Here is a 12,500-nt window from a genome sequence, read left to right on the forward strand (position 1 = left end):
TAGTGTATAGTGTGTAGTGTATAGTGTATAGTGTGTAGTGTATAGTGTATAGTGTACAGTGTGTAGTGTATAGAGGTGTAGTGTATAGTGTATAGTGTGTAGTGTATAGTGTATAGTGTGTAGTGTGTAGTGTATAGTGTGTAGTGTGTAGTGTGTAGTGTGTAGTGTATAGTGTATAGTGTGTAGTGTATAGTGTGTAGTGTATAGTGTGTAGTGTGTAGTGTGTAGTGTATAGTGTATAGTGTGTAGTGTGTAGTGTGTAGTGTATAGTGTATAGTGTGTAGTGTGTAGTGTATAGTGTGTAGTGTATAGTGTGTAGTGTATAGTGTGTAGTGTGTAGTGTGTAGTGTATAGTGTGTAGTGTATAGTGTGTAGTGTGTACTCTACCCTCAGGTGCTCAGTGTAGTTGTACAGAGCCCTACAGACTAGTGTGTAGTGTATAGTGTATAGTGTATAGTGTATAGTGTATAGTGTGTAGTGTATAGTGTGTAGTGTATAGTGTGTAGTGTGTACTCTACCCTCAGGTGCTCAGTGTAGTTGTATAGAGCCCTACAGACGAGTGTGTAGTGTATAGTGTATAGTGTATAGTGTGTAGTGTGTAGTGTATAGTGTGTAGTGTATAGTGTATAGTGTATAGTGTGTAGTGTATAGTGTGTAGTGTATAGTGTGTAGTGTATAGTGTATAGTGTGTAGTGTATAGTGTATAGAGGTGTAGTGTATAGTGTATAGTGTGTAGTGTATAGTGTGTAGTGTATAGTGTATAGTGTATAGTGTGTAGTGTGTAGTGTATAGTGTGTAGTGTATAGTGTGTAGTGTATAGTGTGTAGTGTGTAGTGTGTAGTGTATAGTGTATAGTGTGTAGTGTGTAGTGTGTAGTGTATAGTGTATAGTGTGTAGTGTGTAGTGTGTAGTGTATAGTGTATAGTGTGTAGTGTGTAGTGTATAGTGTGTAGTGTATAGTGTGTAGTGTGTAGTGTGTAGTGTATAGTGTGTAGTGTATAGTGTGTAGTGTGTACTCTACCCTCAGGTGCTCAGTGTAGTTGTACAGAGCCCTACAGACTAGTGTGTAGTGTATAGTGTATAGTGTATAGTGTATAGTGTATAGTGTGTAGTGTATAGTGTGTAGTGTATAGTGTGTAGTGTGTACTCTACCCTCAGGTGCTCAGTGTAGTTGTATAGAGCCCTACAGACTAGTGTGTAGTGTATAGTGTATAGTGTATAGTGTGTAGTGTGTAGTGTATAGTGTGTAGTGTATAGTGTATAGTGTATAGTGTGTAGTGTATAGTGTGTAGTGTATAGTGTGTAGTGTATAGTGTATAGTGTGTAGTGTATAGTGTATAGAGGTGTAGTGTATAGTGTATAGTGTGTAGTGTATAGTGTGTAGTGTATAGTGTGTAGTGTGTAGTGTATAGTGTGTAGTGTATAGTGTATAGTGTGTAGTGTGTAGTGTATAGTGTATAGTGTGTAGTGTATAGTGTATAGAGGTGTAGTGTATAGTGTATAGTGTGTAGTGTGTAGTGTTTAGTGTATAGTGTGTAGTGTATAGTGTATAGTGTGTAGTGTATAGTGTGTAGTGTATAGTGTATAGTGTGTAGTGTATAGTGTGTAGTGTATAGTGTATAGTGTGTAGTGTATAGTGTGTAGTGTATAGTGTGTAGTGTATAGTGTATAGTGTGTAGTGTGTAGTGTATAGTGTATAGTGTGTAGTGTATAGTGTATAGAGGTGTAGTGTATAGTGTATAGTGTGTAGTGTATAGTGTGTAGTGTATAGTGTGTAGTGTGTACTCTACCCTCAGGTGCTCAGTGTAGTTGTACAGAGCCCTACAGACTAGTGTGTAGTGTATAGTGTATAGTGTGTAGTGTATAGTGTGTAGTGTATAGTGTGTAGTGTGTAGTGTATAGTGTATAGTGTGTAGTGTATAGTGTATAGTGTATAGTGTGTAGTGTGTAGTGTATAGTGTATAGTGTGTAGTGTATAGTGTATAGTGTGTAGTGTATATTGTGTAGTGTATAGTGTATAGTGTATAGTGTATAGTGTGTAGTGTATAGTGTATAGTGTATAGTGTGTAGTGTATAGTGTATAGTGTGTAGTGTATAGTGTGTAGTGTATAGTGTGTAGTGTATAGTGTGTAGTGTGTACTCTACCCTCAGGTGCTCAGTGTAGTTGTACAGAGCCCTACAGACTAGTGTGCAGTGTATAGTGTATAGTGTATAGTGTATAGTGTATAGTGTGTAGTGTATAGTGTGTAGTGTATAGTGTGTAGTGTGTACTCTACCCTCAGGTGCTCAGTGTAGTTGTATAGAGCCCTACAGACTAGTGTGTAGTGTATAGTGTATAGTGTATAGTGTGTAGTGTGTAGTGTATAGTGTGTAGTGTATAGTGTATAGTGTATAGTGTGTAGTGTATAGTGTGTAGTGTATAGTGTGTAGTGTATAGTGTGTAGTGTATAGTGTATAGAGGTGTAGTGTATAGTGTATAGTGTGTAGTGTATAGTGTGTAGTGTATAGTGTGTAGTGTGTAGTGTATAGTGTGTAGTGTATAGTGTGTAGTGTATAGTGTATAGTGTGTAGTGTGTAGTGTATAGTGTATAGTGTGTAGTGTATAGTGTATAGAGGTGTAGTGTATAGTGTATAGTGTGTAGTGTGTAGTGTATAGTGTGTAGTGTATAGTGTATAGTGTATAGTGTGTAGTGTATAGTGTGTAGTGTATAGTGTATAGTGTATAGTGTGTAGTGTATAGTGTGTAGTGTATAGTGTATAGTGTATAGTGTGTAGTGTATAGTGTGTAGTGTATAGTGTGTAGTGTATAGTGTATAGTGTGTAGTGTATAGTGTATAGTGTGTAGTGTATAGTGTATAGAGGTGTAGTGTATAGTGTATAGTGTGTAGTGTATAGTGTGTAGTGTATAGTGTGTAGTGTGTACTCTACCCTCAGGTGCTCAGTGTAGTTGTACAGAGCCCTACAGACTAGTGTGTAGTGTATAGTGTATAGTGTGTAGTGTATAGTGTGTAGTGTATAGTGTGTAGTGTGTAGTGTATAGTGTATAGTGTATAGTGTGTAGTGTATAGTGTATAGTGTATAGTGTATAGTGTGTAGTGTATAGTGTATAGTGTGTAGTGTATAGTGTATAGTGTGTAGTGTATAGTGTGTAGTGTGTAGTGTATAGTGTATAGTGTATAGTGTGTAGTGTATAGTGTATAGTGTATAGTGTATAGTGTGTAGTGTATAGTGTATAGTGTGTAGTGTATAGTGTATAGTGTGTAGTGTATAGTGTATAGTGTATAGTGTGTAGTGTATAGTGTATAGTGTGTAGTGTATAGTGTATAGTGTATAGTGTATAGTGTGTAGTGTATAGTGTGTAGTGTATAGTGTATAGTGTGTAGTGTGTAGTGTATAGTGTGTAGTGTATAGTGTGTAGTGTATAGTGTGTAGTGTATAGTGTGTAGTGTATAGTGTATAGAGGTGTAGTGTATAGTGTATAGTGTATAGTGTATAGTGTGTAGTGTATAGTGTATAGTGTATAGTGTATAGAGGTGTAGTGTATAGTGTATAGTGTATAGTGTATAGTGTGTAGTGTGTAGTGTATAGTGTGTAGTGTATAGTGTATAGTGTATAGTGTGTAGTGTATAGTGTGTAGTGTGTAGTGTATAGTGTGTAGTGTATAGTGTATAGTGTGTAGTGTGTAGTGTATAGTGTATAGTGTGTAGTGTATAGTGTATAGAGGTGTAGTGTATAGTGTATAGTGTATAGTGTATAGTGTGTAGTGTGTAGTGTATAGTGTGTAGTGTATAGTGTATAGTGTATAGTGTGTAGTGTATAGTGTGTAGTGTATAGTGTATAGTGTGTAGTGTATAGTGTGTAGTGTATAGTGTATAGTGTATAGTGTGTAGTGTATAGTGTGTAGTGTATAGTGTGTAGTGTATAGTGTATAGTGTGTAGTGTGTAGTGTATAGTGTATAGTGTGTAGTGTATAGTGTATAGAGGTGTAGTGTATAGTGTATAGTGTGTAGTGTATAGTGTGTAGTGTATAGTGTGTAGTGTGTACTCTACCCTCAGGTGCTCAGTGTAGTTGTACAGAGCCCTACAGACTAGTGTGTAGTGTATAGTGTATAGTGTGTAGTGTATAGTGTATAGTGTATAGTGTGTAGTGTATAGTGTGTAGTGTATAGTGTATAGTATATAGTGTGTAGTGTATAGTGTATAGTGTGTAGTGTATAGTGTGTAGTGTATAGTGTATAGTGTATAGTTTGTAGTGTGTAGTGTATAGTGTGTAGTGTATAGTGTATAGTGTGTAGTGTATAGTGTGTAGTGTATAGTGTATAGTGTATAGTGTGTAGTGTATAGTGTATAGTGTATAGTGTGTCGTGTATAGTGTGTAGTGTATAGTGTATAGTGTATAGTGTATAGTGTGTAGTGTATAGTGTATAGTGTGTAGTGTATAGTGTATAGTGTATAGTGTGTAGTGTGTAGTGTATAGTGTATAGTGTGTAGTGTATAGTGTGTAGTGTATAGTGTGTAGTGTATAGTGTATAGAGGTGTAGTGTATAGTGTATAGTGTATAGTGTGTAGTGTATAGTGTATAGTGTATAGTGTATAGTGTATAGTGTATAGTGTGTAGTGTATAGTGTATAGTGTATAGTGTATAGTGTGTAGTGTGTAGTGTATAGTGTATAGTGTGTAGTGTATAGTGTGTAGTGTATAGTGTATAGAGGTGTAGTGTATAGTGTATAGTGTGTAGTGTATAGTGTGTAGTGTGTACTCTACCCTCAGGTGCTCAGTGTAGTTGTACAGAGCCCTACAGACTAGTGTGTAGTGTATAGTGTATAGTGTATAGTGTATAGTGTATAGTGTGTAGTGCATAGTGTGTAGTGTATAGTGTGTAGTGTGTACTCTACCCTCAGGTGCTCAGTGTAGTTGTACAGAGCCCTACAGACTTGTGTGTAGTGTATAGTGTGTAGTGTATAGTGTATAGTGTGTAGTGCATAGTGTATAGTGTATAGTGTGTAGTGTGTACTCTACCCTCAGGTGCTCAGTGTAGTTGTACAGAGCCCTACAGACTAGTGTGTAGTGTATAGTGTATAGTGTATAGTGTATAGTGTGTAGTGTATAGTGTGTAGTGTATAGTGTATAGTGTATAGTGTGTAGTGTATAGTGTGTAGTGTATAGTGTATAGTGTATAGTGTGTAGTGTATAGTGTATAGTGTGTAGTGTATAGTGTATAGTGTGTAGTGTATAGTGTATAGTGTATAGTGTGTAGTGTGTAGTGTATAGTGTATAGTGTATAGTGTGTAGTGTATAGTGTATAGTGTGTAGTGTATAGTGTATAGTGTATAGTGTGTAGTGTGTAGTGTGTAGTGTATAGTGTATAGTGTATAGTGTGTAGTGTATAGTGTATAGTGTGTAGTGTGTAGTGTATAGTGTATAGTGTATAGTGTGTAGTGTGTAGTGTATAGTGTATAGTGTATAGTGTGTAGTGTGTAGTGTATAGTGTATAGTGTATAGTGTGTAGTGTATAGTGTATAGTGTATAGTGTATAGTGTGTAGTGTGTACTCTACCCTCAGGTGCTCAGTGTAGTTGTACAGAGCCCTACAGACTAGTGTATAGTGTGTAGTGTATAGTGTGTAGTGTATAGTGTGTAGTGTATAGTGTGTAGTGTGTAGTGTATAGTGTATAGTGTATAGTGTGTAGTGTATAGTGTATAGAGGTGTAGTGTATAGTGTGTAGTGTATAGTGTGTAGTGTATAGTGTATAGTGTGTAGTGTATAGTGTGTAGTGTATAGTGTATAGTGTGTAGTGTATAGTGTGTAGTGTACAGTGTGTAGTGTATAGAGGTGTAGTGTATAGTGTGTAGTGTATAGTGTGTAGTGTATAGTGTATAGTGTACAGTGTGTAGTGTGTAGTGTATAGTGTGTAGTGTATAGTGTATAGTGTATAGTGTGTAGTGTATAGTGTGTAGTGTGTACTCTACCCTCAGGTGCTCAGTGTAGTTGTACAGAGCCCTACAGACTAGTGCATAGTGTGTAGTGTATAGTGTATAGTGTACAGTGTGTAGTGTATAGAGGTGTAGTGTATAGTGTATAGTGTGTAGTGTATAGTGTGTAGTGTATAGTGTATAGTGTATAGTGTGTAGTGTGTACTCTACCCTCAGGTGCTCAGTGTAGTTGTACAGAGCCCTACAGACTAGTGTGTAGTGTGTAGTGTATAGTGTATAGTGTATAGTGTGTAGTGTATAGTGTGTAGTGTATAGTGTGTAGTGTGTAGTGTATAGTGTGTAGTGTATAGTGTATAGTGTATAGTGTGTAGTGTATAGTGTGTAGTGTGTACTCTACCCTCAGGTGCTCAGTGTAGTTGTACAGAGCCCTACAGACTAGTGTGTAGTGTATAGTGTATAGTGTGTAGTGCATAGTGTATAGTGTATAGTGTGTAGTGTATAGTGTATAGTGTGTAGTGTATAGTGTATAGTGTGTAGTGTATAGTGTGTAGTGTATAGTGTATAGAGGTGTAGTGTATAGTGTATAGTGTATAGTGTGTAGTGTATAGTGTATAGTGTGTAGTGTGTAGTGTGTAGTGTATAGTGTGTAGTGTATAGTGTGTAGTGTGTAGTGTATAGTGTGTAGTGTATAGTGTATAGAGGTGTAGTGTATAGTGTATAGTGTATAGTGTATAGTGTGTAGTGTATAGTGTATAGTGTATAGTGTATAGTGTGTAGTGTATAGTGTGTAGTGTATAGTGTATAGAGGTGTAGTGTATAGTGTATAGTGTATAGTGTATAGTGTGTAGTGTATAGTGTATAGTGTGTAGTGTATAGTGTATAGTGTATAGTGTATAGTGTGTAGTGTATAGTGTGTAGTGTGTAGTGTATAGTGTGTAGTGTATAGTGTGTAGTGTGTACTCTACCCTCAGGTGCTCAGTGTAGTTGTACAGAGCCCTACAGACTTGTGTGTAGTGTATAGTGTATAGTGTATAGTGTATAGTGTGTAGTGTATAGTGTATAGTGTATAGTGTGTAGTGTATAGTGTATAGTGTGTAGTGTATAGTGTATAGTGTATAGTGTATAGTGTGTAGTGTATAGTGTATAGTGTATAGTGTATAGTGTGTAGTGTATAGTGTATAGTGTGTAGTGTATAGTGTATAGTGTGTAGTGTATAGTGCATAGTGTATAGTGTATAGTGTGTAGTGTATAGTGTGTAGTGTGTAGTGTATAGTGTGTAGTGTATAGTGTGTAGTGTGTACTCTACCCTCAGGTGCTCAGTGTAGTTGTACAGAGCCCTACAGACTCTACTCTCCTCCTCCTGGTCTTTCAGCTGTAGAACTCTGCATTTCTTCTGAACATCAACGATCCACTGTTCATACTTCTGACTGCCGTAGTCACGATTCTCTATGGATGACAAGGACTCTAGAGAGAGAGAGAGAGAGAGAGAGAGAGGGAGAGAGCGACAGAGCAGAGCGACAGAAAGAGAGAGAGGAGAGAGAAAGAGAGAGAGGAGAGCGACAGAAAGAGAGAGAGGAGAGAGAGAGAGGAGAGAGAGAGAGAAGAGAGAGAGGAGAGAGAGAGAGGAGAGAGAAAGAGAAGGAGAGAGAAAGAGAAGGAGAGAGAGCGACAGAGACAGAGCGACAGAGAACGAGAGAGAGAACGAGAGAGAGACAGAGTGACAGATAGAGAGAGAGAGAGAGGTGGTGGATGAGGTGTGTGTCCTGTATGTACAGTATGTTTCTTTGTGTGTGTGTGTGACCAGTATTACCTATGTTGTAGACAGTCTTGGCCAGTCCTTCTATCTTAGCCATGATGTCATGAATGATCCTGATGAAAGGGTCTGTGTGTCTCTTCTGGACCAGGAAGAACTCTGTTAGGAGACAACAGCAGACCATTCCAGACTCAATTAATCAATCAACCAGTCAGCCAGACCATTCCAGACTCAATCAACCAGTCAGCCAGACCATTCCAGACTCAATGAATCAATCCACCAGTCAGCCAGACCATTCCAGACTCAATGAATCAATCAACCAGTCAGCCAGACCATTCCAGACTCAATTAATCAATCAACCAGTCAGCCAGACCATTCCAGACTCAATTAATAAATCAACCAGTCAGCCAGACCATTCCAGACTCAATGAATCAATCCACCAGTCAGCCAGACCATTCCAGACTCAATGAATCAATCAACCAGTCAGCCAGACCATTCCAGACTCAATGAATCAATCAACCAGTCAGCCAGACCATTCCAGACTCAATGAATCAATCAACCAGTCAGCCAGACCATTCCAGACTCAATGAATCAATCAACCAGTCAGCCAGACCATTCCAGACTCAATGAATCAATCAACCAGTCAGCCAGACCATTCCAGACTCAATGAATCAATCAACCAGTCAGCCAGACCATTCCAGACTCAATGAATTAATCAACCAGTCAGCCAGACCATTCCAGACTCAATTAATCAATCAATCAGTCAGCCAGACCATTCCAGACTCAATGAATCAATCAACCAGTCAGCCAGACCATTCCAGACTCAATGAATCAATCAACCAGACCATTCCAGACTGAATTCATCAATAAACCAGTCAGCCAGACCATTCCAGACTCAATTAATCAATCAACCAGTCAGCCAGACCATTCCAGACTCAATTAATCAATCAACCAGTCAGCCAGACCATTCCAGACTCAATTAATCAATCAACCAGTCAGCCAGACCATTCCAGACTCAATTAATCAATCAACCAGTCAGCCAGACCATTCCAGACTCAATTAATCAATCAACCAGTCAGCCAGACCATTCCAGACTCAATTAATCAATCAACCAGTCAGCCAGACCATTCCAGACTGAATTCATCAATAAACCAGTCAGCCAGACCATTCCAAACTCAATTAATCAATCAACCAGTCAGCCAGACCATTCCAAACTCAATTAATCAATCAACCAGTCATCCAGACCATTCCAAACTCAATTCATCAATCAACCAGTCAGCCAGACCATTCCAGACTGAATTCGTCAATAAACCAGTCAGCCAGACCATTCCAAACTCAATTAATCAATCAACCAGTCAGCCAGACCATTCCAAACTCAATTAATCAATCAACCAGTCATCCAGACCATTCCAAACTCAATTAATCAATCAACCAGTCAGCCAGACCATTCCAGACTGAATTCATCAATAAACCAGTCAGCCAGACCATTCCAGACTCAATTAATCAATCAACCAGTCACACAGACCATTCCAGACTCAATTAATCAATCAACCAGTCACACAGACCATTCCAGACTGAATCAATCAACCAGTCACACAGACCATTCCAGACTGAATCAATCAACCAGTCAGCCAGACCAGAGTGGCTTTAGGTTTTTAATGAAGGAGTACCTCTGTCAGGTGTGTGTACCTTTGTCAGGTGTGTGTACCTTTGTCAGGTGTGTGTACCTTTGTCAAGTGTGTGTACCTTTGTCAGGTGTGTGTACCTCTGTCAGGTGTGTGTATCTTTGTCAGGTGTGTGTACCTTTGTCAGGTGTGTGCACGTAGGACTGTAGCTCGTCAGTGTTTGTGTGTATGGTGGAGATGATGCGGCTGTCCAGACTGGCACACAGCTGACAGATGTTGTTCTCAGCCTCTGATTGGTTCTTGAACGAGCCAATCCCCACTGAGGCCGTCAGACCCACAATCTAGAGGAGAGGAGAGGAGAGTAGAGGTGGAGGGGAGAGGAGGGGAGAGTAGAGTAGAGGAGGAGAGGAGAAGAGGGGAAGGGGAGGAGGTGAGGATAGAGTAGAGGTGGAGAGGAGAGGAGGAAAGGAGAGGAGGGGAGATGAGAGGAGGAAAAGGAGAGGACGATGGGAGATGAGAGGAGGAAAGGAGAGGAGGGGAACGGTGAGGAGGGGAGGGTAGAGGAGGAGGGGAGATGAGAGGAAGAAAGGAGAGGAGGGTAGAGGAGGAGGAAAGGAGAGGAGGAGGGGAGATGAGAGGAGGAAAGGAGAGGAGGGGAAGGGTGAGGAGAGGAGGTGGAGAGTGGAGGGTAGAGGAGGAGGAAAGGAGAGGAGGGGGAGGGTGAGGAGAGGAGGAGGAGAGAGGAGGGTAGAGGAGGGGGGAAGAGAGAGGAGGGGATGGGAGAGGAGAGGAGGAGGAGAGAGGAGGGTAGAGGAGGGGGGAAGGGAGAGGAGGGGAAGGGAGAGGAGAGGAGGAGGAGAGAGGAGGGTAGAGGAGGGGGAAGGGAGAGGAGGGAAAGGGAGAGGAGAGGAGGAGGAGAGAGGAGGGTAGAGGAGGGGGGGAGGGAGAGGAGGGGAAGGGAGAGGAGAGGAGGAGGAGAGAGGAGGGTACAGGAGGGGGGAAGGGTGAGGAGAGGAGGAGGAGAGAGGAGGGTAGAGGAGGGGGGAAGGGAGAGGAGGGGAGGGCAATAGAACATAATCATTGGTCATCATCATTACCATGACAGACAGTAGCAGTACAGGTATGTGTTTCTGTGACTCTACCTGGGGCAGGTGTTGTCCGTTCTGCTCCGTGCTGAGCTTGGCATCCAGGTATGACGTCATGATGATGTTATAGGGGTGTTTCCCTGTGGTGTTGTGACACTCATCTAGAATCAACAGAGAGAAGCAGGAGAGAGAGGGAACCTCCCCTTGGGCCATGGCATTCACCTAGAGAGAGAGACAGGGAGGGAGGGAGGGTAGGGAGAGAAGAGAGGGGAGAGGAGGGGAGAGAGAGAGAGGAGAGAGAGAGAGGGAGCGAGAGAGAGAAAGAGGGATAGAGAGAGACGAGGAGAAAGAGAGGAGAAAGAGAGGAGGGTAGGGAGCGGGAGAGAGAAGAGGAGAGCAGGGTAGAGAGTGAGAGGGAGAGAAAGAGAGAGGAGGTCAGGGGGGAGAGAGAGAGGCAGTTAGGGAGAGGAAAGAGGGTAGTGGGAGAGAGAGAACCACAGTAAGATAAGGTGAGGCTGAGGTTCTGAGAGTTGCATTTCCCTGTACTGGATGATCACTGTCATAGCAGTCACATACAAACAGCATGATCACTGTCATAGCAGCCACATACAAACAGCATGACCACTGTCATAGCAGCCACATACAAACAGCATGATCCCTGTCATAGCAGCCACATACAAACAGCATGACCACTGTCATAGCAGCCACATACAAACAGCATGATCCCTGTCATAGCAGCCACATACAAACAGCATGATCCCAGTCATAGCAGCCACATACAAACAGCATGATCGCTGTTATAGCAGCCACATACAAACAGCATGATCACTGTCATAGGAGCCACATACACACATGATGATCCCTGTCATAGCAGCCACATACAAACAGCATGACCACTGTCATAGCAGCCACATACAAACAGCATGACCACTGTCATAGGAGCCACATACACACATGATGATCCCTGTCATAGCAGCCACATACACACATGATGATCCCTGTCATAGCAGCCACTATCATAGCAGCCACATACAAACAGCATGATCCCTGTCATAGCAGCCACATACAAACAGCATGATCCCTGTCATAGCATGACCACTGTCATAACAGCCACATACAAACAGCATGATCCCTGTCATAGCAGCCACATACAAACAGCATGACCACTGTCATAGCAGCCACATACAAACAGCATGATCACGGTCATAGCAGCCACATACAAACAGCATGATCACTGTCATAGCAGCCACATACAAACAGCATGATCCCTGTCATAGCAGCCACATACAAACAGCATGACCACTGTCATAGCAGACACATACAAACAGCATGATCCCTGTCATAGCATGACCACTGTCATAGCAGCCACATACAAACAGCATGATCCCTGTCATAGCAGCCACATACAAACAGCATGATCCCTGTCATAGCAGCCACATACAAACAGCATGACCACTGTCATAGCATGACCACTGTCATAGCAGACACATACAAACAGCATGATCCCTGTCATAGCATGACCACTGTCATAGCAGCCACATACAAACAGCATGATCCCTGTCATAGCAGCCACATACAAACAGCATGACCACTGTCATAGCAGCCACATACAAACAGCATGATCACGGTCATAGCAGCCACATACAAACAGCATGATCCCTGTCATAGCAGCCACATACAAACAGCATGATCCCTGTCATAGCAGCCACATACACACAGCATGACCCCTGTCATAGCAGCCACATACACACATGATGATCACTGTCATAGCAGCCACATACAAACAGCATGACCACTGTCATAGCAGCCACATACACACATGATGATCACTGTCATAGCAGCCACATACAAACAGCATGACCACTATCATAGCAGCCACATACAAACAGCATGATCACTGTCATAGCAGCCATCATACAAACAGCATGACCCCTGTCATAGCAGCCACATACAAACAGCATGATCCCTGTCATAGGAGCCACATACAAACAGCATGATCACTGTCATAGCAGCCATCATACAAACAGCATGATCCCTGTCATAGCAGCCACATACAAACAGCATGATCCCTGTCATAGCAGCCACATACAAACAGCATGATCAC

The 12,500-nt window shown here is 41.6% G+C and overlaps 1 protein-coding gene across 1 annotated transcript in view; it reads right to left on the bottom strand.

Annotated features, from left to right (window-relative positions):
* The window catches only part of ddx58 (DEAD (Asp-Glu-Ala-Asp) box polypeptide 58), a 60,559-nt gene that overhangs the window by 14,349 nt on the left and 33,710 nt on the right, over positions 1 to 12,500 (bottom strand). The window contains exons 9-12 of the mRNA XM_036973405.1: positions 10,454 to 10,618; positions 9,490 to 9,652; positions 7,744 to 7,845; positions 7,240 to 7,397 (exon numbers count right to left, since the gene is read on the bottom strand). Of these exons, the coding sequence (XP_036829300.1) occupies positions 7,240 to 7,397; positions 7,744 to 7,845; positions 9,490 to 9,652; positions 10,454 to 10,618 (588 nt within the window). The remainder of the gene's footprint in view (positions 1 to 7,239; positions 7,398 to 7,743; positions 7,846 to 9,489; positions 9,653 to 10,453; positions 10,619 to 12,500) is intronic.

The sequence above is a fragment of the Oncorhynchus mykiss genome, unplaced genomic scaffold (genome assembly GCF_013265735.2).
Source record: "Oncorhynchus mykiss isolate Arlee unplaced genomic scaffold, USDA_OmykA_1.1 un_scaffold_248, whole genome shotgun sequence".
In the NCBI taxonomy this organism is placed as follows: domain Eukaryota; kingdom Metazoa; phylum Chordata; class Actinopteri; order Salmoniformes; family Salmonidae; genus Oncorhynchus; species Oncorhynchus mykiss.